This window comes from Mesoplodon mirus (genome assembly GCF_964341445.2).
Source record: "Mesoplodon mirus genome assembly, chromosome: 13".
Lineage (NCBI taxonomy): Eukaryota > Metazoa > Chordata > Mammalia > Artiodactyla > Ziphiidae > Mesoplodon > Mesoplodon mirus.
The window spans coordinates 50,024,104-50,050,724 of NC_138989.1; the positions used below are offsets into that span (position 1 = coordinate 50,024,104).

A 26,621-nucleotide genomic window follows, 5' to 3' on the forward strand; every position below is an offset into this window, starting at 1 on the left:
TACAGACTATACCTAGTTAGGACCCAGTCCTTTACTACCAGAGTTCTCCTTTGACACATTTGTATCCAGAGCATTCAAGATCCTTTTTCTCAGCTTTCCCCAGTGCAAAACAAAGGTGGAGCAAGGTCCCTGAACAAAAAGTAGTGCTCCTCCAGCCTGTCTCACCAACAGATGGCCTTATAACACGAATGGGCAGTCTGTGCTCTGAATATCTGAAGCAGTAGTAGGCTGTCCAGTTTCTACACAACTGAGATGATGAAGCCAAGCAAGCATCTTCGAGTTCTACTGTTCTTCAAAAGGAAATTTTTTTTCTAACCTATTTTTTCCCAAATTGTGTTTTAAATTTACAGTTTATCAGCCATGTAGACACTATTAAAAAAGGAAGTCACTGTCAAATGTTTGGGCATGTTAGAATTACATACCTGGAAACAGAAGAATTGAATTGCTTGGCACCTCTTAAAATAACCATCACTCCGCAGATTGGATTTTTTTCCACCCTGTAACCATTACATAATTCAGGCCGATTGCAAGTTACCTCTCTTTATTTGTCCCCTCCCTTGCAAGAGTTTGTTCTTATCCAAGTATTAACACTCATAAGCTCTTATGACCAACTTATTTGACAATAAGAAGCATGTAAATGTGAAACTCATGACAGCACAATTTCCTGCAGTTTCTCTTGACATCCTCCATAAGGAGGATCATTTCTCCACTATGATTTCTTTTAGATTACATTTGTATGACAATTCATGGTGTATGGCAACTTTAAAATTACACATAATTGTGTTTAAATTCAGTGTTTTAAAAAAACTCCTTTCCTGCCTTTTTGGTTCTTTTTTTTTTAAACTAAAGTTAAATTCCAGTCTTTCTATTTATTCTGTGATCATGTGATTGAATCTCAGAAGTAAATACTTATACAGTCCTCATACTAATTTGGGCTCCTCCTAATACTAGAATTGTGCTTAGAAAAGCAAAGTGTTCTGGGGTTAACCTTCAAAATATACAGAAAGCAATTTATCATAGAAAAATACTGTCTTAGGTATCACAGTCTGCATGAATGTTATGTGGTAGTTCTCTGTAATTGCTGGGGACTTCCTTTGGTACCACCCCTGGCCTTCTGGGTTTTCTGTGGCCTCTAGGCCTCTTCTCAGGGAGCTGTGGGGAAGAGTGCTTACCTCTGGAAAATAGGGGATGGTATTGGTATTGGTACTGGTATTGGTGAGAGCCGGTAGACTGGATGTGATGGGGAGTGGCAGTAGAGAAGAAACCCTCACCTGCAAGTCTTGGAAAGCAGGTGAAATGGCTTTGATCTGGGAAGAACCCTGCAGCTCTCAGTCCCAGGGACAGTGACTTTAGCCGTTAAAAAGGCAACCTGAGGGGCCTCCCTGGTGGCGCAGTGGTTGAGAGTCCGCCTGCCGATGCAGGGGATACAGGTTCGTGCCCCGGTCCGGGAGGATCCCATATGCCGCGGAGCGGCTGGGCCCGTGAGCCATGGCCGCTGAGCCTGCGCATCCGGAGCCTGTGCTCCGCAATGAGAGAGGCCACGACAGTGAGAGGCCCGCGTACCGCAAAAAAAAAAAAAAAAAAAAAAAAAAAAAAGGCAACCTGAGCAAGTGGTCCATAGTGTAGAAATGGACTGTGGGTTTATGCTGGTCTGTTCACACCACTGCATCTTCCACTATACTAAAAGCCTCTTCATCAGCTATGATACCCAGAGTTCACATAGTGGCCTGCATATAGAACTGTTGATAGAATGATATGAGCAATGATTCAGTAGAAATTGCCTGAAAAACTGGGAAAAGTTTATAACCTTTAGGGATTTTTTAAAAAACTTTATTGAAGTATAGTTGACTTACAGTGTTCTGTTAATTTCTGCTGTACAATGAAGTGATTCAGTTATATATATTCTTTTTCATATTCTTTTCCATTATGGTTTATCACAGGATGTTGAATATAGTTCCCTGTGCTATACAGTAGGACCTTGTTTATCCATCCTATATATAATAGTTTGCCTCTGCTAATCCCAAACTCCCAATCCTTCCCTCCCCCTTGGTAGCCACAAGTCTGTTCTCTATGTCTGTGAGTCTGTTTCTGTTTCATAAATAAGTTCGTTTGTGTCATATTTTAGATTCTACATATAAGTGATATCATATGATATTTATCTTTGTGACTTACTTCCCTTAGTATGATAATCTCTAGGTCCATCCATGTTACTGCAAATGGTATTATTTCATTCTTTTTTATGGCTGAGTAATATTCCAGTGTGTGTATGTGTGTGTGTGTGTGTGTGTGTGTGTGTACCACATTTTCTTTATCCATTCATCTGTTGATGGACAGCTTTAGTTTATTTATCCGTAATCTCATTTGTCCCTAAAATAGATAAAGATACTTGTGCCAAGAAATAAGCATTGGTTCCCCACTACCTACCAAATTAAATTAAACTGCTGTTTTTAAAGCCTTGAACAGTCTGGCTGCAACCATCTTTCTAGCATCTACCCCCATGACTCCCCTACCCATAACCTGCATTTGCCCAAACTCATCTTTCATCAGATGTTGTAATTCCCCATTTTTGCTTGGAATGGCTCCTTTGAGGACCACCTCCAATACCACCTTCCAGCCCATTCTTTCAACAAACTCTGTGTGCTCCCTCTTAAAGTCTTAAGGTCATTAAGTACCTGTAACCTCAACATTAGAGGTCAAGGTCCTTGAGGACTGGAAATGACCATGCAAGTTTGACTTGACTTCTTTTGTTAATATTGATTACTCTTTTGGGGGAGTTTATTGGGCAGAATTTTTGAACTAACTCCTTTAGTATTTCTGTGTCTCATAGCTTAACACTTAGAGTTGTTTTGTACTTTTGCTAGTTTTTCCATGTGTGTTTCTCTGGTCTCTTAAAACTAAATTCCTTGGTCCTTTAAGAGTAAAATCATATTCCTCAATAAGTAGTTGTTGGTTTATTGGTTTTTCATTGATTAATAAACAAAGTGACATCCCTCTGTGCCACCTACAGATGGGCGTTTCTTTAGCCTATAACCACAGAAATTAGATAGGAAATCTATCTTTTCAGATTCTTACCTTCTCCTCAAGCTTTTCTTAATTTAAATCTTGCATTTTTACATAGTCACACATGTAATCAGTACTTACAGAAAAAACTTTTTGTCCATTAAAGTAGAGGAGGTAATACAAACAAATGTGTGAAAATACCTGAATGGAGTACACAGAGAAACTGTTTATATCCTCTGATACTACAGCTTTACAGAGCTTTCTATTTTGATGACCCTAATAAGAAAACTGACCCCTTCAGAATGGGTTTCATATGTACCTTTCTTCCTTGTTTTTCATGTGTAATAAAGGCTTTTCGGTGCCTCCTTGTCCTTCTCTGTCTGGAATGCCCAATTCTAACTTCAGCTCTATTCTAGGCCTTCATCCTTTGGTATGTCTCGCTGCCAGTTTCAGTATCAGACTCCCTGGGAGCCAGTGACATTTTGTCCCGCACACCATTCCTGCCTGCGCTCCAAGTGCCTCTCCTCCTTCCTGCATTCATGATCCCCACGTAGAAGCCAGATCTTATGGTACGAAGCTGCATATGTCAGGCAGCTTGTTTTGGTAAAATTTGATGAGCACGTTACCCTAAGGGAAATCACTGGTGTTAGAAACTAGAAGTGAAACCAAGCACCCAGCTCTGGGTCGTCAATTAGCAGTGAAAAAGAAATCTTTCAAACCAATACGATGATCCTTCACCTGCCATTTCTTTCTTGTTTCAATTGACTGAATCTTTGTCTGCATCCATAGGCAGATTTGGAGTTTTATATTTTTCCCTAAGGCATTCAAATGCAAGATGATAAGTTACAGGGTAATTATGATTTCATTGAATAAAACAACTGTAAACAGTCCAGTTAGACTTTAGCGTGCTTTGCATTCCAGTTTTCAACACAGATAGAGTTGCAGTTAATTTCTATGAAAATTATTTTCACAAATACCACTCTTAAAATGCCAGCTCTGTTCTGAGTATTATGTATTTCTGTTATAATCTAATTATTTCTCTAAAATTTAATAATAATTTTTTAATAAAAATATTGGTACCTAAATCTTAATCAAGGGCTATTTGGTATGTAGATTTTTACTACATTGAAATTTCCTATTGAAAGATAGAGGAAAACAGTCTTCATTCTTCCATGATTTTTTGATGAAGAAGCACTAAATCAACTCGGTACATTGATCTTAATATCTGATCGATTATCTCTATGGAAGGTGTCACTTTTAACATTGTTCTGCAGGTTTCTTAATAAAAATCTGATTTAAAGGTAACTTTACTTTTTAAAAAGTACTCCTGGGTTTTGAAGGCAGGTTGTGAACAGGGGACATTGGTATCTTTAACTGCAATTTGCTGCAGCCGTATAAGATTCTTAAAAAGGTTTGATATCATATGAATCAGTAAAAACTTGAGGGCATGTATCAGATGAAAGTCCAACCACATGGTTTAACAAAGATTTTTAATATATCTGCTGATACTCTTAAAAATCCATCTGCCGGAATAATGATTGCTGGCTTATTTCTTTTTCTGTAAAAGAAAGGTGATGAAAATGTCCTTTGACAGCTTCCTCTGAGTGTGGAGAAGGGCACGGATAGCATGCTTTCAGCACTCGGCACAAGTCACAGAAGCCTTCTGTGTCTAGGTCTGCGGGAGGTGAAATCTTCCTGCTGGTTCTAACTCCTTTTCCTCTTCAAGGAATTGGTTTGAAAGCTATTTGTCTTTGAGACTCATTTAAAATTTGAATTAAAAGTTTCTGACATAACTCCAAGCAGTGAGAAGAAGTAGGACGCTCAGTTGAGGACCGTGGGAATTCCCGGGAACAAGCTCAGTTGAAACCATGTTTCTGAACTGCAGATCTTATTTTTGCATTTGTGATTTGGGGCAGGTGAAGTAGACAGTGTTCTAAGTTCACTTTCACAGAGTTAAATAATACTGTGGTAACTGAAGCTATGGAGCTGCTGTTCATGCCAGGAATGTGAAAGATGCCTATGAAAACAGCACAGAGCTACTACCAATTTCAGCATCTTTTTGTTGTATTAGAAACATGCAGTTGAAGTTTGGGATTTTAAATTCCTTTAAAATGTTAATGTTTCAAAGCATTATTATCTCACAGTTGCCATTAAGCTCTTCAGCCTTCTGTTTGTGTAGGTAGAGCGATTTCTGCTGATGTGTTGGAAATATGTAACCCTGTGTTTTGCAGCCTCACTTTCCTCGTTAGGAAGCCCTGATTTCTTAAAGGGAAATACTGCCTTCAGCATGAGGTTTGGGCTTTGGTAACATATGCAGTTCTGCAGTGAGGTCAGTTCCAGGAAGGACAGGGCTTAATGCGAAAACAGAGCTGGAATGATTTTGTGATTATTGTGTAAAAACAATATTCTAACAGGAAAGATATTTAATAGTCAGCTGCTGAAGATGACAGAAAATATGGTTATGTTGCTGAGTGTATCAATATCGAGAGCTCAAAGAGGAGTACCTGGAAGATATAATCTGGGAAGGGCATGACTGGGTGCTCCTGGGAGCATCCCTCCAGGTGCAGCTGTGTACTCCTGGCTCCTACAGCAACTGTGGCAAAGGACGGTGATGGCTACAGGCAGGCGCGCTGGCAAAAGTCTTAGTCATATGAGGATGAAAGACATTGTTGCGTCCTAATTAGCAGAAATATCAAGTATCCCTTAAAAGACAAGTTGGTGATGGACTTTGAATTAGAGAATCATCTAATTTTAGAGCTTAGAGATCTGTCCAGACCAGACATTTTGCAGCTAGAAATACTGTTGGCTTAGAAGGGTGTGATGACATGTCACAGTCCGTTCAAGACGATTGAGGCTTAGATCCAAGTTCCGACAGTCTGGTTCTCTATCCTTCCCGCTCCCTCCCTGGTCCTCACTGATATTAGTTTGAGAGAAGAAGCTTTTTTTTTTTTTTTTTTTTTTTTTTCTTTTTGCGGTATGCGGGCCTCTCACTGTTGTGGCCTCTCCCGTTGCGGAGCACAGGCTCCGGACGCGCAGGCCCAGCGGCCATGGCTCACGGGCCCAGCCGCTCCGCGGCATATGGGATCCTCCCAGACCGGGGCACGAACCCGCATCCCCTGCATCGGCAGGCGGACTCTCAACCACTGCGCCACCAGGGAGGCCCAGAAGAAGCTTTTAAAAAAGTTGTTTGCCTGTAATGATTTCTGTAATGAAAGGCATAATGGCATAGACGTGTCCAGTGAATAGACGTTGTCATTCTTTCCTTCTGACCCTTCCTCGGTACCAAGTAAGATTGTAGAAAAGTAGTAACTGAAGACCTCAGTGACATAGGCTTTTCTGTATAAGGGCTGCCCGGCCTGGGAGAAAATCAGATGGGCAATTTGAGTAGCTGTTCGTGGCTGAACCCAAAATAGCTTGATATCTTCTCCACAGATTGTGTCCCATTTCTGGGAGAGTACTGTGAAATCTTGACAGCAGTAATATATATATTTTTTCAAGGAATATAGAATGTTATTTATTTATTTATTTTAATTTTTATTGGAGTATAGTTGACTTACAATGTTGTATTAGTTACAGGTGTACAACAAAGTGAATAGTAATATATTATTGAGAAAGGATGTGCTTATTATATTTACATATATACACTATATATGTAAAATAAAGTTATTATGAGTATATATACTAAAATATAAAACCATGACCTTGGAGCAGATTAATGAGCTATCTGTCTAGCCCAGGATTGTTCTATGAGGAGGAAACGTATGGCTGACACTCCTCCTGTCAGTCTGAAAGGTTCATATGTTCTCTTGCACTTTCCTTTGTGACTCCTTATAAAATTATAATCTAGCAAATTTTCTAAACTCTCTTTGAACCCTAAAATTTTATAATTCCTAGAAGCAGCATAGAGAAGAAGAAAAAAAATTTTAACTGGAGTTCAGAACAGAGTGTAAGTTCTACTTTTGTTACTTTCGTTAGCTGAATGACTTTCTGAGCCTGTTCCCAAGTCTCTAAAATAGAATGATGATAATTAAAAATACTTATCTCTGTGGGGTTCAGAATGTTTACAATAGATATGAAAGCTTTAATAGATTTTATACAGACGTAGGTGTTTTCATTTCTTATATTTCTTGGCATAATGCAGTCCATAAACTTATAAAGTAATATTTCCTTTCCCTTTTGTTATTTGAAATTTTCCTTTTAAAAATGTCAGTTTATCCTGATATTCTTCTACTGAGGTCCTGGGATCTGGTAAAAATGAGATTATTTGTCTTCTCGTGCTTTTCATGATTTCATACATTGAAATCATAAATCCTCAAATCTTTTGAGTCTGGATATTCATTTTTGAGTTCTGCCTTTATACAGTGCCCCAACTGTTCCTTTTGGATTCCTATCCCCAAGTTTTTCAGCTCCATTATGTCACTTTTGATATATAACAACTGAAACCATCCTTAGGGCTATAGGCACAGGCACTGTACAAAGACAGAATATTTTCCCTTTTTCTACTTATTTCCTGATTATTTCCAGAATCTTGTTGACCTTCATAACTGCAGTGGCACCTTGAGCTGATAGGCTTAGAGCATAGCCCATCATAATTAATCTCTTGGTGAACACAACATCCTACAATTTGGAATGCTTTTACTTTGGTGTGATATCTAATATTTAGCCTTTTGAAGCTTATTTTTCACTTTACTGAAGACTGATTTCCAGAGTGGCTCTTGTTTTAGTTAGGTTTTTGTTTGTTTGTTTTATTTTGTTCTGTTTTTAATGTATTTATACCCCATCAATTTTTAAAAGAATATGTAGCAACTCTTCCAGTGATACCTCATATTTGGGACTTCGGTAACATTCGAATTTTATCATTTACCATCCCTTGTTGTTGTTCAACTGCTATACAACCTGTAGACCTTCATTCATTAACCGGATGTTTATTGAAGCCCACACTATGGCAGGTACTGCAGTAAAGGCTTGGATACAGAGGGGACCAAGACCGATTAAAGTGCAGACTCTCTTGAAACCTACATTCCAGTGAGGGGGGCAGTAAACCACAAACCAACATATGAGTTAACAGTAAAATACCAGACATAAAACTAGATGAGGTGGTAGAGTAACTGGAGGGTGACTACAGATGGCATGGTCAGGAAGGACCTCTCTGAGGAAGTGACGTCTAAGCCTTGATCTGAATAGCAAGAACATGGAGTAACAAGGAAGCCAGTGTGAAAGGAGCTTCCAGGGAGAGGTGGACAGAGGCCTGGTCACAGGACACTGCAGGCCAGGCAAGGAGTTTGGATTTTGTAGTGGTTTCGTAGGAATCACTGTGGTATCCTTAGCAAGGGGCAGTACATGAATAATGGCAGCCTTGGCATAATTTGATGAAAGTGGGATCTGTGTAAAATGTAGGCCCACATTATTGCGAGATTAATGACATGACCCCCAAATCTCTACACCTGTCAATGAGGAACATTCTGATTCGTGGCTGGCTAGACTTTCAGGACAATGGCAGTGATTCCTGAATTTTCAAGTTAGTTGGTACCCATTTTGTCTAATTAAGGAATAAAATACAGAATTTCAAGGAGGGAGTGGTCACCAGAGCCAAATACTATTCAGAGATTGAGTTGGATGAAGAAAGAAAAGTGACTGTTAGATTCAGTAACAGAGAAGCTATTGATGGCCTTGACCAGAACAGGGTAAGATTGGAAGACAACAGAATTGATTTGAATGGTAGATGAAACAATGGAAATAGACAATTTTGTCAAGTTTTGCTGTGTATAGGAGGAGAGAAATAGCACAATAGCTAATGGATCATGTGGAGTTAAGGAAGTTTTTCTATCTTATTTTGTCAAAGTCACATGATACTAGAGTATGTTTGCACATGTTAAGAATAGTCCATATGGAAAGAAATTAACATTGCAAGAGAGAGTGAGGATAGTTGCAGGAGCGACATCAACGAGAACGGGAGGGGAGATGTGATCCAGAGAAGAGGTGGAGGGTCGACCTTTGATGGGAATCAGAACATGGCAGCCTTGTTCAGGTTATGCCTGAGTGTGGTTTCCTGCTCCACAAGAACCACTGATGATGTTCTTAGTAGCAAAAATTAATGTCAAGGTATCCTTTTCCTGATGTCTCTTTAAGCACTAGATATTTGAGGAATGGAAGTTGAAAATACCCAAATGGACATAACCAGAGGCAATAGCAAGAAATCTGTAGCATAGTCCACAAAGTCAATAAGATAATTCTTAAAAATCCTCAGAGGCTCCTTTGACTCTAGAAAATGACATACGATATTATACCTAAATGATCATATAACATACCATTTACTGGAAATCCTAATGTGATCCACCCTTTCTTCATTGTTTATTGAAAAAATTAGCTTATTTGATGCTCATGGGGCTCTGAAGTGCATAGGGAAGGTGTGAAATGCCCAGGACATACAGGTAACAAGTTGTGCAGTAAGGATTCTAATCAAAAATTTTTTAACTTTAGCGCTCAAGTTTTTATTTATTTTTTTAAGTTTTTTTTATTTATTTACTTATTTATGTATTTTTGGCTACGTTGGGTCTTCGTTGCTGCGTGCAGGCTTTCTCTAGTTGCGGTGAGTGGGGGCTACTCTTCATTGCGGTGTGTGGGCGTCTCATTGTGGTGGCTTTTCTTGTTGCAGAGCACGGGCTCTAGGCGCGTGGGCTTCAGTAGTTGTGGCACGCAGGCTCAGTAGTTGTGGCTTGCGGGCTCTAGAGCACAGGCTCAGTAGTTGTGGCACATAGGCTTAGTTGCTCCGCGGCATGTGGGATCTTCCTGGACCAGGGCTCGAACCTGTGTCCCCTGCATTGGCAGGCGGATTCCCAACCACTGCACCACCAGGGAAGTCCCTCCCATATTTTATATTTATTTTTTAAACTTAAAAGAACCATAAGAAAATAAGACAAAAGCACACACAAAATGTTGCACACAATCTCACTTATGAGTTTGCAAATCTAAACCAGCACTGTATTGAAGACTTTGTAAACATTACCAAGTAGGACTTAGTCCAGGAATGCAAAGATGATTCAACATTAGGAAATCAATGATGATGATTGATCATGTTAATCAAAGAAGGAAACCAGTTTTATTATCTCCATGGTGGTTGAAAAGGTAGTTGGTACATATTTTTTGTATACCATATACATGTATATATGGTATAACAAAGGCATTACTTTCTGCATTGATTTCGCCCTAGAAAACCAGAGATGTAACTGAAAATTTATTAGAACTCATGAGTAATAACTCTGTAACAATAGAAGTAAATGTTTAAAGATCAATTTTCAGTAATCTAGATGAAATGGATAAATACCTAGAAAGACATAAACTACTTAAATAGAAATTCTGAATAGACCTATAAAACAAGAGATTGAATTAGTAATTTCAATACAAATTTCCACAAAGAACAGCCCAGGCCCAAATAACTTAATGGTGAATTCTACCAAATATTTAAAGAAAAACTAACACCAATCCTTTAAAAACTCTTCCAAAAAGTAAAAGAGAGGGGAACAATTTACAACTCATTCTGTGAGGCCAATATTACCCTGATAACAAAACCAGGGACTTCCCTGGCGATCCAGTGGTTAAGACTCCGTGCTTCCAATGCAGGTGGCATGGGCTCGATCCCTGGTTGGGGAACTGAGATCCCACATGTGGCACAGAGTGGCCCAAAACAAACAAACAAACAAATAAATACATCACAAGAAAACTATAGACCAGTATCTCTTATGAATATAGACATAAAAATCCTCAACAAAATACTAGCAGAATAAATCCAGCAACATATAAAAAGATTATGCACCATGATCAAATAGGATTAATGCAAGGTTGTCTTAACATGAAAAGCAATCAATGTTATACACCATATTAATAGAATAAAGGACAAAAGCCACATGATACTCTCAGTGGATATTTAAAGAAGCATTTGACAAAATTCAGTACCCTTTCATGATTAAAAACACTAAAACTAGGAATAGAAGGAAACTTCCTAGTGTGATAATAATGCTATCTATGGAAAACCCATAGCTATTATCATACTTAGCAGTGAATAGATGCTTCCCCGCTAAGACAAGGAACGGGACAGGATGTCCACTACTGGCACTTCTATTCAACATTTTACTAGAGGTTCTGGCCAGGGCAACTGGGCAAGAAAAAGAAATGAGGCATTCAGCTTAGAAAGGAAGAAGTAAAACTCTCTCTGTTTGCAGAGTCATGATCTTGTATGTAGAAATCCTAAGGAATCAACAAAAAACTATTATGACTAATAAGTCAGTTAAGCAGGGTTGGTGGATACAAGATCAGTACCCCCAAAATCAACCTTATTAACATTAATTAACTATCCAAAAATAAAATTAAGCATACAATTCCACTTAAAGTAGCATTAAAGGGGCTTCCCTAGTGGCACAGTGGTTGAGAATCTGACTGCCAATGCAGGAGACACGGGTTCGAGCCCTGGTCTGCGAAGATCCCACATGCCACGGAGCAACTGGGCCCGTGAGCCACAACTACTGAGCCTGCGCATCTGGAGCCTGTGCTCCACAACAAGAGAGGCCGCGATAGTGAGAGGCCCGCACGCCGCGATGAAGAGTGGCTCCCTCCCTCTTGCCGCAACTAGAGAAAGCCCTCGCACAGAAACGGGGACCCAACACAGCCAAAAATAAATAAATAAATAAATAAATTACAAAAAATACTTTATAAAATGCAAATCTGGGTATGTTCATTCCCAACAGGTAACCCTACAGCACCGTCCTATTGCTCTCAGGATTTAAAAAAAAAAAAAAAGCATTAAAGAGAATACAATAGGAATAAATTTAACAAAGAAGTATAAGACTTATATACTAAAAACTTTAAAATATCATTGGAGGAACTTAAGTGGAAAGATATCTCATGTTCGTGGATTGGAAAACTTTATGTTGTTAAGATGGCAGTAGTCCCCAGGTTAATCTCTAGATTCAATTCAGTCCCTGTCAAAATCTCAACTAATTTTTTTTTCCCCACAAAAAAACATTGTGTTTCTTTTCTTTTTATTTTTTTAATTGGGGTATAGTTGCTTTACAATGTTGTGTTAGTGTCTGCTGTACAACAAAGTGAATCAGCTATATGTATACATATATCCCCTCCTTCTTGGACCTCCCTCCCACCCCACCCCCCATCCCACCCATCTAAGTCACCACAGAGCAGCAAGCTGAGCTCCCTGTGCTATACCACAGGTTCCCACTCGCTATCTGTTTTACACATGGTAGTGTATATATGTCAATTCCCATCTCCCAATTCATCCCATTCGCCCCTTCCCTCCCACCCCGTGTCCATGTTGAATCTAGAAAAATGGTACAGATGAACCTATTTGCAGGGCAGGAATAGAGACGCAGACGTAGTCAACTACCTTTTTACACAAACTGACAAGCTGATTCTGAGATTAATAGATAAATTCGTGGGACCCAGAATAGCTGAAACAATCTTCAAATGGAAGAACAAAGTTGCAGGGCTTCTACTTTCGATTTCAAAACTGACTACAGACCTGCAGTAATCAAGACAGTGTTACTGGCCCAAGGATAGGTGTATAGATGGAATAGAGCTGAGAGTCCAGAAATAAACCCATATATTTATAATTAATTGATTTTAACAAGAGTGCCAAGATAATTAAATGGTGCTGGGACAACTGAATGGTCACATGCAAAATAATGAAGTCTGGATCCAAACCTCACACCATATAGAAGAAATAACTGAAAATGGATCATTGACCTTAATGTAAGGGCTAAACTATACAACTTTTAGAAGAAATGTAAGTGAAATCATTATGCATTTGGATTAAGCAGTGGTTTCTTAGATGTGACGAAAGCCAAGTAACAAAAGAAAAAATGGATAAATTTTTCATCAAAATGAAAAAGTTTTGTGCTTCAAAGGATACCATCAAGAAAAAGACAATCCACAGAACAGAAGAAAATATTTGCAAATCAGATATCTGATAAGCGACCTGTATCCGAAATGTAGAAAGAACTCTTAATAACTCACCAACAAAAAGGCATTTAACCCACTTTAAAAATGGGCAAAGGATTTGCATAAACATTTCTCCAAAGAAGGTATACAAATGGTAAAAAAGCATATGAAAAAGGTGTTCAACACCATTAGCCACTAGGGAAATCAAATCAAAATTTACACACACTAGGATGGCTACAATCAAAAACACAAGTGTTGGTGAAGATCTGGAGAAACTGGAGCCCTCATATGTTGCTGGTGGGAGTGTGAAATGGAGCACCTGCTTTGGAAAACAGTCTGGCAGCTCCTCAAAATGTTAAAACACGGTGATACCATTTTCCACTCCTAGGTATATCCCAAGAGAATTGAAAATTAAGTTCACACAAAATCATCTGCATGAATGTTTGTAGCAGCATTGCTGATAATAGCCCCTGAGTGAAAACAACTCAAACGTTCATCAACTGATGATTCAATCAATAAAATGTGTTACATTCATACAATGGAATATTATTCAACCATAAAAAGGAATATGACATTCTAATATGTGCCACAACATGGATGAACCTGGGAAAGATTTTGCTAAGTGAGCAAAACTAGACACAAAGGCCACATATTTTATGATTACATTTATATGAAATGGCCAAAATAAGTAAATCTGTAGAGACAAAATAGATTAGTGGTTACCAGGGTCTGGTGGGAGGAGAGAATCAAGAGTGGCTGCTAATATGTATGGGGTTTGTTTGGGGAAGGGGGGTGCTAATGAGAATCTTCTGGAATTAGAGAGTGGTGATAGGTGCATGATTCTGTGAATATATTAAAAACCACTGAATTATAAACTTTAAAAGATTGAACTTTATGGTATATGAATTATATTTCAATAAACCTATATCATTATATAATAAATGACAATTTTTTTTGAATTTATTTATTTATACAGCAGGTTCTTATTTGTTATCTATTTTATACATATTAGTGTATATATGTCAATCCCAACCTCCCAATTCATCCCACCACCCCCCACCGACCCCGCCTTCCCCCCTTGCTGTCCATACGTTTGTTCTCTACATCTCTGTCTCTATTTCTGCCTTGTAAACTGGTTCATCTGTACCATTTTTCTAGATTCCACATATATGTGTTAATATATGATATTTCTTTTTCTCTTTCTGACTTACTCTGTATGACAGTCTCTAGGTCCATCCACATCTCTGCAAATGACCCCATTTCATTCCTTTTTACGGCTGAGTAATGTTCCATTGTATATATGTACCACATCTTTATCCATTTGTCTGTTGATGGGCATTTAGGTTGCTTCCATGACCTGGCTATTGTAAACAGAGCTGCAATGAACATTGGGATGCATGTGTCTTTTTGAATTATGGTTTTCTCAGGATATATGCCCAGTAGTGGGATTGCTGGGTCATTCAATAATTCTATTTTTAGTTTTTTGAGGAACCTCCATACTGTTCTCCATAGTGGCTATTATCAATTTACATTCCCACCAACAGTGCAAGAGGGTTCCCTTTTCTCCACACCCTCTCCAACATTTGTTGTTTGTAGATTTTCTATGATGCCCATTCTAACTGCTGTGAGGTGATACCTCATTGTAGTTTGGATTTGCATTTCTCTAATAATTAGTGATATTGAGCATCTTTTCATGTGCCTCTTGGCCATCTGTATGTCTTCTTTTGAGAAATGTCTGTGTAGGTCTGCCCATTTATTGATTGCATTGTTTGTTTTTTTAATATTGAGCTGCCTGAGCTGTTTATATACTTTGGAGATTAATCCTTTGTCTGTTGATTCATTTGCAAATATTTTCTCCCATTCTGAGGGTTGTCTTTTCATCTTGTTTATAGTTTCCTTTGCTGTGCAAAAGCTTTTAAGTTTCATTAGGTCCCATTTGTTTATTTTTGTATTTATTTCCATTAGTCTAGGAGGTGGGTCAAAAGAGATCTTGCTGTGATTTATGTCAAAGAGTGTTCTTCCTATGTTTTCCTCTAAGAGTTTTATAGTGTCCGGTCTTACATTTAGGTCTTAAATCCATTTTGAGTATATTTTTGTGTATGGTGTGAGGGCGTGTTCTGATTTAATTCTTTTACATGTAGCTGTCCAGTTTTTCCAGCACTACTTATTGAAGAGGCTGTCTTTTCTCCATTTTATACTCTTGCCTCCTTTATCAAAGATAAGGTGACCACATGTGCATGAGTTTATTCTGAGCTTTCTATCCTGTTCCATTGATCTATATTTCTGTTTTTGTGCCAGTACCATATTGTCTTGATTACTGTAGCTTTGTAGTATCGTCTGAAGTCAGGGAGTCTGATTCCTCCAGCTCTGTTTTTTTCCCTCAAGACTGCTTTGGCTATTCGGGGTCTTTTGTGTCTCCATACAAATTTTAAGATTTTTTGTTCTAGTTCTGTAAAAAATGCCATTGGTAATTTGATAGGGATTGCATTGAATCTGTAGATTGCTTTGGGTAGTATAGCCATTTTCACAATATTGATTCTTCCAATGCAAGAACATGGTATATGTCTCTCCATCTGTTTGTGTCATCTTTGATTTCTTTCATCAGTGTCTTATAGTTTTCTGAGTAGAGGTCTCTTACCTCCTTAGGTGGGTTTATTCCGAGGTATTTTATTCTTTTTGTTGCAATGGTGAATGGGATTGTTTCCTTAATTTCTCTTTCTGATCTTTTGTTGTTAGTATATAGGAATGCAAGAGATTTCTGTGCATTAATTTTGTATCCTGCAACTTTACCAAATTCATTGATTAGCTCTAGTAGTTTTCTGGTGGCATCTTTAGGATTCTCTATGTATAGTATCATGTCTTGTGCAAACAGGACAGCTTTACTTCTTCTTTTCCAATTTGTATTCCTTTTATTTCTTTTTCTTCTCTGATTGCTGTGGCTAGGACTTCCAAAACTATGTTGAATAATAGTGGTGAGAGTGGACATCCTTGTCTTTTCCTGATCTTAGAGGAAATGCTTTCAGTTTCTCACCATTGAGAATAATGTTTGCTGTGGGTTTGTCATATATGGCCTTAATTATGTTGAGGTAGGTTCCCTCTGTGCCCACTTTCTGGAGAGTTATTGTCATAAATGGGTATTGAATTTTGTCAAAAGCTTTTTCTGCATCTACTGAGATGATCATATGGTTTTTATTCTTCAATTTGTTAATATGGTGTATCACATTGACTGATTTGTGTATATTGAAGAATCCTTGCATCCCTGGGATAAATCCCACTTGTTCATGGTGTATGATCCTTTTAATGTGTATTTGGATTCTATTTGCTGGTATTTTGTTGAGGATTTTTGCATCTATATTCATCAGTGATACTGGTCTGTAATTTTCTCTTTTTTGTAGTATCTTTGTCTGGTTTTGGTATCAGGGTGATGGTGACCTTGTAGAATGAGTTTGGGAGTCTTCCTTCCTCTGCAGTTATTTGGAAGAGTTTGAGAAGGATGGGTGTTAGCTCTTCTTTAAATGTCTGATAGAATTCACCTGTGGAGCCATCTGGTACTGGAGTTTTGTATGTTGGAAGATCTTTAATCACAGTTTCAATTTCATTACTTGCAATTGGTCTCTTCATGTTTTCTATTTCTTCCTGGTTCAGTCTTGGAAGGTTATACGTTTCTAAGAATTTGTTCATGTCTTCCAGGGTGTCCATTTTATTGGCATAGTGTTGCTTGTAGTAGTCTCTTATGATGCTTTGTATTTCTGCAGTGTCCATTGTAACTTCTCCCTTTTCATTTCTAATTTTATTGATTTGCGTCCTCTCCCTCTTTTTCTTGATGAGTCTGGCTAAAGGTTTCTCGATTTTGTTTATCTTCTCAAAAACCAGCTTTTAGTTTTATTGATCTTTGCTGTTGTTTTCTTTGTTTCTGTTTCATTTATTTCCGCTCTGATCTTTATGATTCTTTCCTTCTGCTAACCTTGGGTTTTGTTTGTTCTTCTTTCTCTAGTTCCTTTAGGTGTAAGGTTAAATTGTTTATTTGAGATTTTCCTTGTTTCTTGAGGTAGGATTGTATTGCTATAAACTTCCCTCTTAGAACTGCTTTTGCTGCATCCCATAGGTTTTGGGTCATCATGTTTTCATTGACATTTGTCTCTAGGTATTTTTTTATTTCCTCTTTGATTTCTTCAATGATCTCTTGGTTATTTAGTAACATATTGTTTAGCCTCCATGTGTTTGTGTGTTTTACGTTATTCTTCCCTGTAATTGATTTCTAACCTCATAGCGTTGTGGTCAGAAAAGATACTTGATATGATTTCAGTTTTCTTCAGTTTACTGAGGCTTGATTTGTGACCCAAGCTGTGTGTGATCTCTCCTGGAGAATCTTACACTTTGAGAAGAAAGTGTAATCTGCTGTTTTTTGATGGAATGTCCTATAAATATCAGTTAAATCTATCTGGTCCATTATGTCATTTAAAGCTTGTGTTTCCTTATTAATTTTCTGCCTGAATGATCTGTCTGTTGGTGTAAGTGAGGTGTTAAAGTCCCCCACTATTATTGTGTTACTGTCGATTTCCTCTTTTATAGCTGTTAGCAGTTGCCTTATGTATTGAGGTGCTCCTATGTTGGGTGCATATATATTTATAATTGTTATATCCTCTTCTTGAATTGATCCTTTGATCATTAGTATTATCCTTCCTTGTCTCATGAAACATTCTTTATTTTAAAGTCTATTTTATCTGATATGAGTATTGCTACTCCAGCTTTCTTTTGATTTCCATTGGCATGGAATATCTTTTTCCATCCCCTCACTTTCAGTCTGTATTTGTCCCTAGGTCTGAAGTGGGTCTCTTGTAGACAGCATATATATGGGTCTTGTTTTTGTATACATTCAGGGAGCCTGTGTCTTTTGGTTAGAGCATTTAATCCATTCACGTTTAAGGTAATTATCAACATGTATGTTCCTGTTATCATTTTCTCAATCGTTATGGGTTTGTTTTTTGTAGGTCCTTTTCTTCTCTTGTGTTTCCTACTTAGAGAAGTTCCTTTAGCATTTGTTGTAGAGCTGGTTTGGTGGTGCTGAATTCTCTTAGCTTTTGCTTGTCTGTAAAGCTTTTGATTTCTGTGTTGAACCTGAATGAGATCCTTGCTGGGTAGAGTAATCTTGGTTGTAGGTTCTTCCCTTTCATCACTTTAAATATATCATGCCACTCCCTTCTGGCTTGCAGAATTTCTGCTGAGAAATCAGCTGTTAACGTTATGGGAGTTCCCTTGTATGTTATTTGTTGTTTTTCCCTTGTTGCTTTTAATAATTTTTCTTTGTCTTTAATTTTTGTCAGTTTGATTACTATGTGTCTCGGTGTGTTTCTCCTTGGCTTTATCCTGCCTGGGACTCTCTGCACTTCCTGGACTTGGGTGGCTATTTCCTTTCCCTTGTTAGTGATGTTTTCGACTATCATCTCTTCATATATTTTCTCTGGTCCTTTCTCTCCCTCTTCTCCTTCTGGGACCCCTATAATGTGAATGTTGGTGCATTTAATATTGTCCCAGAGGTCTCTTAGGCTGTCTTCATTTCTTTTCATTATTTTTTCTTATTCTGTTCTGCAGCAGTGAATTCCACCATTCTCTCTTCCAGGACACTTATCCATTCTTCTGCCTCAGTTATTCTGCTATCGATTCCTTCTAGTGTATCTTTCATTTCAGTTTTTGTATTGTTCGTCTCTGTTTGTTTGTTCTTTAACTCTTCTAGGTCTTTGTTAAACATTTCTTTCATCTTCTCGATCTTTGCCTCCATTCTTTTCCTGACGTCCTGGATCATCTTTACTATCATTATTCTGAATTCTTTTTCTGGAAGGTTGCTTATCTCCACTTCATTTAGTTGTTTTTCTGGGGTTTTATCTTGTTCCTTCATCTGGTATGTAGCCCTCTATCTTTTCATTTTGTCTGTCTTTCTGTCAATGTGGTTTTCTTTCCACAGGCTGCTGGATTGTAGTTCTTGCTTCTGCTGTCTGCCCTCTGGTGGATGAGGCTATCTCAATAAATGACTAAATTTTTAAGATCTAGTTTCTTCATGCCATGAATGACAAATTCAAAATTATAATGGAAAGAACGAATGCATGACAGAATTTAAGAAAATTTTGAGAAAAAGGAGAGGGGAAATTATTGTACAGATAGTAATACATATTATATATGTATTTAAGTAATGAAGAGTGTGGAACTATCATCGGGACAGGACCTGCCCCCCCCCCCAAAAAAACCCTGAAGAGACTTTAAGTGCATGTATTAGGAAAGTCAGAGAGAGAGTAAAATTAGTGATTCCTCTGTGGGAAAAGTATAGATTATCTATGAAATGATGGTGTTCAACACCTAGCTAAGTTTATCAGTCAGCAATTGTGGTTGAAAATAGCAGAAAATAATTCTGGCAAGTTTAAGCAGAGACAGATTTACAGAAATCATATTGGGCAGCTCTCACAGTCAGTGGGGAACCAAGCTCAGAAGGTGACAGCATCCAAAAGATGTGAAGAAACTAGGAATAGATCCTCCCTTGAGCCACTGGACTAGGATGGTTAGGATGCCGCTGTGCTGCTGAAGCATCTGCTAGATCCCACCGCTGCCACCATGACCAAATTCTAATGATCCCTGCATGTTTCACTCACTCCCTTAAGACTCTGAGACCCAGGCAAGAGCATCCAAAGGCAGAGCCTAGGTCACAGGCCTGCATCTTACCCTGGGTGCTGGGAAAGGGATATCTGCCCACCTTCGGTACTGTGATGAGAGGCAGGGCCCTGTTGCATCAAGTCAGATAGGAAGGTGTCCAAATGCTGGGGAGCCAAAAATTTCCACTAACATTTGGAATAACTAAAATTAGAACCGTCCTTTATATCGTAGGCCAAAATAAATTCCACGTCTATTCAGAATGTAAATGTGAAACTTGAGACCATATAAGTACTTAAAGAAAATACACATGAATATTTATGTAATCTTGGCTTGGGAAAGTTGCTAAGCATGATATAAAAATCAGAAGGCCATTAAAAATGTCAGTAGCGAATATTTAATGATCCAGAAAGAGAACCATGGTCTGTTAAATTTTTTAAAAAATAGAATGGTATATGCCAGAATATTAACAGTGGTTTCCTCTGGATGATGAGACCAGAGATGATTTTCCTTTCTTCCTTCACACTCTGTATTCAAGTTTGGTGGGGTTTTTTTGTTTGTTTCAAAAGCTGTTATTGCTTTTTAAATTTGGAAGGTGATTTGCTCACTGGGCTTGTACGAACACATAGATACCAGTGTCTCCATAGGTAAATTTTACGCTAACCACTACAAAAGTGAAAATAACTCTTTAAAGAGCAGGTAATGAGACACTTGTGTGTAGACACCCCCATCTCTATAAAAATCATGTTGAATGGCTTTTGGTATTGGCTCCATCTGGTGGCACTTCAAAAGGAGGACCTGAATAATTGGATGACGACTGTAAGAATGCCCCCCAAGATTATGAAGCTTCTCTCACCTCCTCCAGTGTTTTTTGTTTTGGTTTGTTTTATTTTGTCTTGTTTTTAAGAGAACCCATCTGCTTGACTACAAAAGTACCAGTTTGTACTTAGGGTACTGGCATCTAAAGGAAGCATCACAGATGTAAAGATTCTGGAATTAATGTGTATTGTGGCCTATATTTCATCACTTTATACTCTTACCTACAAATAATGAGTTATCCCACCATTTCCTGTTGTAGCAGCCCTTAGATTCTTAATATCTGGTTCCCTCTTTTCTGGGATTCCTATCTCAGTAAAGGATGCTCAACATCTATTTGACATAAGAGACCAAGTGGGCTCTTCCTGTGTAAAGGTGAGTCGCCCAAACAGAATGAAAGGCTTCTCACAGAAACCTTGATACCAAAGGATGGAGGAGAGCCCTTTATGTTCAGAAAGGCATATCATTGGCACGTTACAAAAACAGACCAAGAGATCTGGAGAAGCAAAGAAAGAAAGAGAACACAGAAATGGCCATTTGTTCCCATTCTCACCACTCAATTGCTTTTCCTACTTGTAAAAGAAAAATAATCACTCTGACTTGGAATTTCTTTTTCTAAATGCCTTTAGCCTTTATGAGTCAATATGTATGATCTTTGTGGGATTTTCTAGTTGATATTGTCATGATCTAAGAGTTCTGCATAAAATGTGTATATATATATATGAAAGACTTACTAATATCCTTTTTTCTATGACCGTTTCCTCAGGGAACTCATTGAACATGTCTGTTATTTTTATTTCTCAGTCATAAATAGCATGACTCTGAACTTCTGTAAGTTTCAGAGTCTCCATGTCTCCACCCTTCATGTTAATATAGGAACCTCATTGCTCTGGACTGAAATTAAATTGGTATACAACTGTTTTTGGTATTAGTTGGCTTAGTTAAACTGTTTCACCTCAGTCATTTTGCAGGGTGGATATAAAACAGCTTGGATGGCGTATGCATATTTTTTGAGCTCCATATTTCATGTAGTTTGCTCATGTTGAAATTTTCTGCTATTTTTCTCTTATGTATTTTAATGATTTGGAGTCAGTAGCAGCTAGATGGAAGGAAAAATATGTTCCTTTTTTTTTCTGATAGAAGCTAAAGTTGTTCATACACTGATTTCCTTGGTGTTGAAGAATGAAGTTCTGTTCACTGTGGAATCTGGTGATGCTCTGGTGAACAGCGTCGGTATCACAGTGGTTAGGGATGGGGAAGTGGCAGGAGCTGCATCAAGGCACATCCCTGCCCACCAGTACCCAGCCCTGGTGGGTGAGGAGATGTGGGTGCCATGAGGAGAGGAGCACACACGGCAGGAGGGCTGAGGGCTCTGGGCTCCCGGCTCCCTCCTGCCCAGCAACCCTCAGTCGCACGTGGTACAGTCAGACTCACACTGGTCCTTTTCTTGTCTCTTTCCAGGAGCAGCCTACTGCCAGTTCATGGACATGCTCTTTCCTGGCTGCATTAGTTTGAAGAAAGTAAAATTTCAAGCGAAGTTGGAACATGAGTACATTCACAATTTTAAGCTTCTGCAAGCATCGTTTAAGCGAATGAATGTTGATAAGGTAGGAGACACACTTGTACCTCCATGAAATGCATTATCTTTGCTTAAAATTGTTTTCACGCAGAGATGCAAAAATCCAAAAATGTGTCAGTGGGATATATCTTGACAACAGTACAGTAGGTTGGGTCCTGTACTGAGCATAAAGCACCAACCCTCACTTCCCATATTTTCCTGAGGTTTTTATTTGAGGAGATTTCTAAACTTGTAGCCATTAGACTAAAAACGCTAACAGAAATTATGAATGCTGAAATGTTGTTATTCTGTATTAGCATTGCAGATGAGAAATTTTTATGTTTTCCAGATGCCACTGTGGTTCTTTGTGTGTTTTATTTCTTTAAAGAAATAGCATAGTACAGTAGAAATGGCACGGGTTTGAATCCCAGCACCATGACTTGAGCAAGTTATTTAAATTCTTTGAGTCTGAGTTTACCCATCTGTAAAATGGGACTAAAACCCCCTTCCCTGTGGTTATGAAATTAAAGCGAGTACTACACATTAAAGTGTCCAGTATATACACTCAGATTCTCACTCAATGTCCATAAAATATTCTTTCACCCACTTTGAACTTCATAATTTTATTCTAGAGTGATACAAATGAAGTTAGACTAGAGTCCTTTTTCCCCTGTAGAGGACTATTGCTGAAGCCCATTCAGGCTCTGCATGTTTCCTGCTATTCAAATACATATTACATTCATAGTCTTTATTTAGGATATAGCTCTTGGAGAGAATAGGTTGGAAAGAAATGAATTTTGAATAAGGGAAAAGAGAAAAACCAGCAGGGGAGAAATAGAAAGCTTTTCTTTTCATAGATAGTAGCAATAAATAAACAGGCTATGGAAATAAAAATTTAAATTTGGGGGCTTCCCTGGTGGCGCAGTGGTTGAGAGTCCGCCTGCCGATGCAGGGAACATGAGTTCGTGTCCCGGTCCGGGAAGATCCCACATGCCGCGGAGCGGCTGGGCCCGTGAGCCATGGCCGCTGAGCCTGTGTGTCTGGAGCCTGTGCTCCGCAGCAGGAGGGGCCACAACGGTGAGGGGCCCACGTACCGCAAAAAAAAAAAAAAAAAATTTAAATTTTGCATTATAAGAGATAGAGGTTAAAGGAAAGAAAGTTTGCTGAACTGTATATATTTTTAAATTTATGCAATTAATATCTTCCTAAATCAAAGCATTCTTATCAAAATATTAAGAAAAGTTTGGCTTCTCATTTTCTCAGAATTTTTATTGCAAAACATACATCCTCTTTAACATTTTAATTTTTTGACTCCTTTTCAACTTGATATCCTTTACTGTGGTTAATTTCCAATTAGCTCCTTCTGTATTTATTCAAAACCAGAGTTATATAGATTCTTCTTCCTTATTAGCATCACTTCTCTGTACACTTCTGTATCATTTTTCTATACATGCTTCTAGATCAAAAAGAAAAGAAACACCCATTCATAGGTTTATTGACGGAACTTGCTAGGTAACAAAGTTGGGGACTCCATATATCCGTAGAAGTGTACGAGAGTGGGTCAGCCATTGTTAAGAAATTTGAAGATAGGGAATTCCCTGGCAGACCAGTGGTTAGGACTCCCAGCTTTCACTGCCGAGGGCACAGGTTCAATCCTGTGTCAGGGAACTAGCATCCTGCAAGCCGTGGTGTGGCCCAAAAAAAGAAAAAAAGAAATTTGAAGATAAAATTCTTGTACTGGAGGAACACTGACCTTTATGACCTTTGTTGGCCTCTCTAGCTTAATATGCTATGATTCTACCCAGAGATCCTGGTGTAGAGACAGTGATCCCTGTTCATGTTTGTCATAGCCTGTGACAGCACGTGGGAAGCATATGTACAAATATTTCCTCGCCATCTCAGATTTTGAACTTATGACCCCGGAACTTTCATTTTGATAGGAATTGCAAAATTAAGTCAACAGAAGGAAGTGCCTGCTTTGAATGGCTAATGCATCATCATCACCTAAAACTGTTTATAAATGTTCACGTTTGGCAGAAAGCAAAATATAGTAGCATGTTAATTAAAGGGCCTTATGCTCCAAGAAGGCACTTTCTAAAACAATCACAATATCAGCATAAACAAAACTTACAAATCAGAAAACATGAAAATACTTAAATAGTACAATGAAAAGACCTCTAAAGGGAATACTGATTGGCTCTTTAGGCTGCCCGTTAAAAACACTTAATTTACACCCAGTCTTGATAAAATAGTTACAAAATACAAAAAGAAACCTGTTTAAGAAATGTACCCCCATGGCACATTAACCGTGCTCCAGTGTAACCCATGAATTACTGAGCCCTGTATTGTGGTTAGTTGTTTTTATTTTATGCTTGTCTCTCTACATTGTAAAGACACTCCATGAAAGCTCATTTTGTTTCATAGGAACCGTTAGATTAGTGTGAGTTTTCATTGACTTGAGTCTTATTCATTCGTACTCTCTAATAACTACAATCCTTTTAAGAGCTTATTCCAACACAGCTAGACCAAGTGTTACAAAGAAATAAGGAAAACCTATCAACCTTGAAACAGCACAACATCCCAGACCCATGTTTTTGGGGGGATATGCTTTGGCAATAAACATTCTACGAAGAGGATCAGCCCCTCTTGACAGCTCAGAGTATTCCTTGTTTCATATGGTTTGTTCAGATGTATTAAATATTCCACGAGAACCAACTACAACATTTTAATTTTTCTTTAATATAATGAAAAATTATATGAATTCTGGAATACCACTGGCTAAGACACTGGGGGAGAGGCCAGCAGGCATGAATTGCAGATGTAAAGTTATATTTAGGGAACACTTCAGTTGTATTCCATACAAACAAGCCTGAGGATCGTGACTCACCGGGTGATTTTATATTGCAGGTAATTCCAGTGGAAAAGCTCGTGAAAGGGCGTTTCCAGGACAACCTGGATTTTATTCAGTGGTTTAAGAAGTTCTATGATGCTAACTACGATGGCAAGGAGTATGACCCCGTAGAAGCACGACAAGGGCAAGATGCAATTCCTCCTCCCGACCCCGGCGAACAGATCTTCAACCTGCCCAAGAAGTCTCACCATGCAAACTCCCCGACAGCAGGTACCGTAACAGTGAAATCCTAGAGTCACTTTCACAGGCCCTCCGGCGCCGTACTGTGAGCCGATTTACACTTTTAAATATGGATTATCATCTATAATCCTTCAGAGGGAATTCATGAAATATCCATCCTGTCTCCGGTGTGAGCAGTGCCAATTTCTATGTGACAACATTCAGCAAGACCTCACTTAGCCAACTTCACCCAAAAGTGAAGTCACTGAGGATAAATACCTAGAACTTTAAAAAATGTTTTAACTATTTTGGAGAAAAATCTCTCTAAAATATATTACGAACATTCTTGCCTAGAAAACAGACTTTACCAAGCAGAATGTGCTCTTGTCCAATGAGGGTCATTATTATAAACATCAGCTGTGATACAGGAGAGTTAAATGATGAAATCCTCAGAAACCATGTGTTTCCATCCTGAACACCAGTGTTCACACTTGTTAAGTCAACAGCCTTAATTCTGTAAGAATGCAAATTCCTTATTTATGCCCAGCTTCCAATGAGAATTACTAGAAATGATTATAACAAGACTAATACTAAACTGTGTGGACATGTGTCTGGAACTCAAGGAAGTGTCGGCTAGAGGTAAACATTGGTGAGTCTTCCATATCCAGGTAATCGAAGCTGGAAGTGAGTCCCCAATGAGGAGAGGTGAGTCCCTGAGGAACTCGAACATTTAACGTTTGGGTAGAAAAGGAAGGGCTTACATGGGAGCAGGGAAGACACCGAAAGATGGAAAGAAATGAAGGAATGACGTGTCAGGGAAATAGAAGGAAGGGAGCAGAACAGTCACCAGTGTCTAAATCTGCTGAGGAGTCAAGTACAGTGAGGACTGGAAGGGTCCTTTGGGGTCACTCAGTGGAATGATGGGCCCAGGAGGGGGCTGAGGAATTGGAGAAAGGAAACTGAGACATCATAAAAATCCAACTTCAAAGCCATAGAGTAAATAAGCTGAAACAAAATAAACGAAGCACAGATCTTTGCGAATACATACATTTAAGGGACAAGAGGAAAAAGGAAGCTGAGAAAAGGAGGAACATCAGGGGAAAAACCAGCTCAACATCTGAGAACAAACAGTAGGACATTTTTAGAAAGAGGGATCACCAACAGCGCTGAGTATTAATTGTTGGAGAGATCAGATAGGATGAAACCTGAAAATAGGCCAAAGAAAGAAATCTGGCTCCTGGGGGGGTGATTAATAGTTCTTTAGAGAATTGGTCTGTAGAAATGCTGAATCCATACACCTAGATTGCAGCGGCTTATTAACAAGGGCATGACACACAAACGTGAAAGTGATGTGAGAGGAGATTCCACCTTCACCAAATCAGGAGAATAAGTAGAGGAAATAAAAACATTTTGTTGGCGTCGGGAAAAAGCTGACAGTTGCTTTAGGAAGTAAGATTGGGGAGAGAATGGTATTGTCCTCGATTTGATTTTGTTTGCTTTTAGGACACAGCACAAGGAGCAGGTTTGTAAGATGGGAGAAAGGTTCGTGAGAAGGAATAGGAAAAAGGAGGGGAAACTGGTGGAACAATG

The 26,621-nt window shown here is 38.5% G+C and overlaps 1 protein-coding gene across 2 annotated transcripts in view; it reads left to right on the forward strand.

The window, feature by feature from the left end:
• The window catches only part of MAPRE2 (microtubule associated protein RP/EB family member 2), a 160,062-nt gene that overhangs the window by 101,153 nt on the left and 32,288 nt on the right, over window positions 1-26,621 (forward strand). For both annotated transcript variants that reach the window (XM_082640970.1, XM_082640969.1), the window contains 2 exons: window positions 21,865-22,010; window positions 24,869-25,082. In XM_082640970.1, the coding sequence (XP_082497096.1) occupies window positions 21,865-22,010; window positions 24,869-25,082 (360 nt within the window). The remainder of the gene's footprint in view (window positions 1-21,864; window positions 22,011-24,868; window positions 25,083-26,621) is intronic.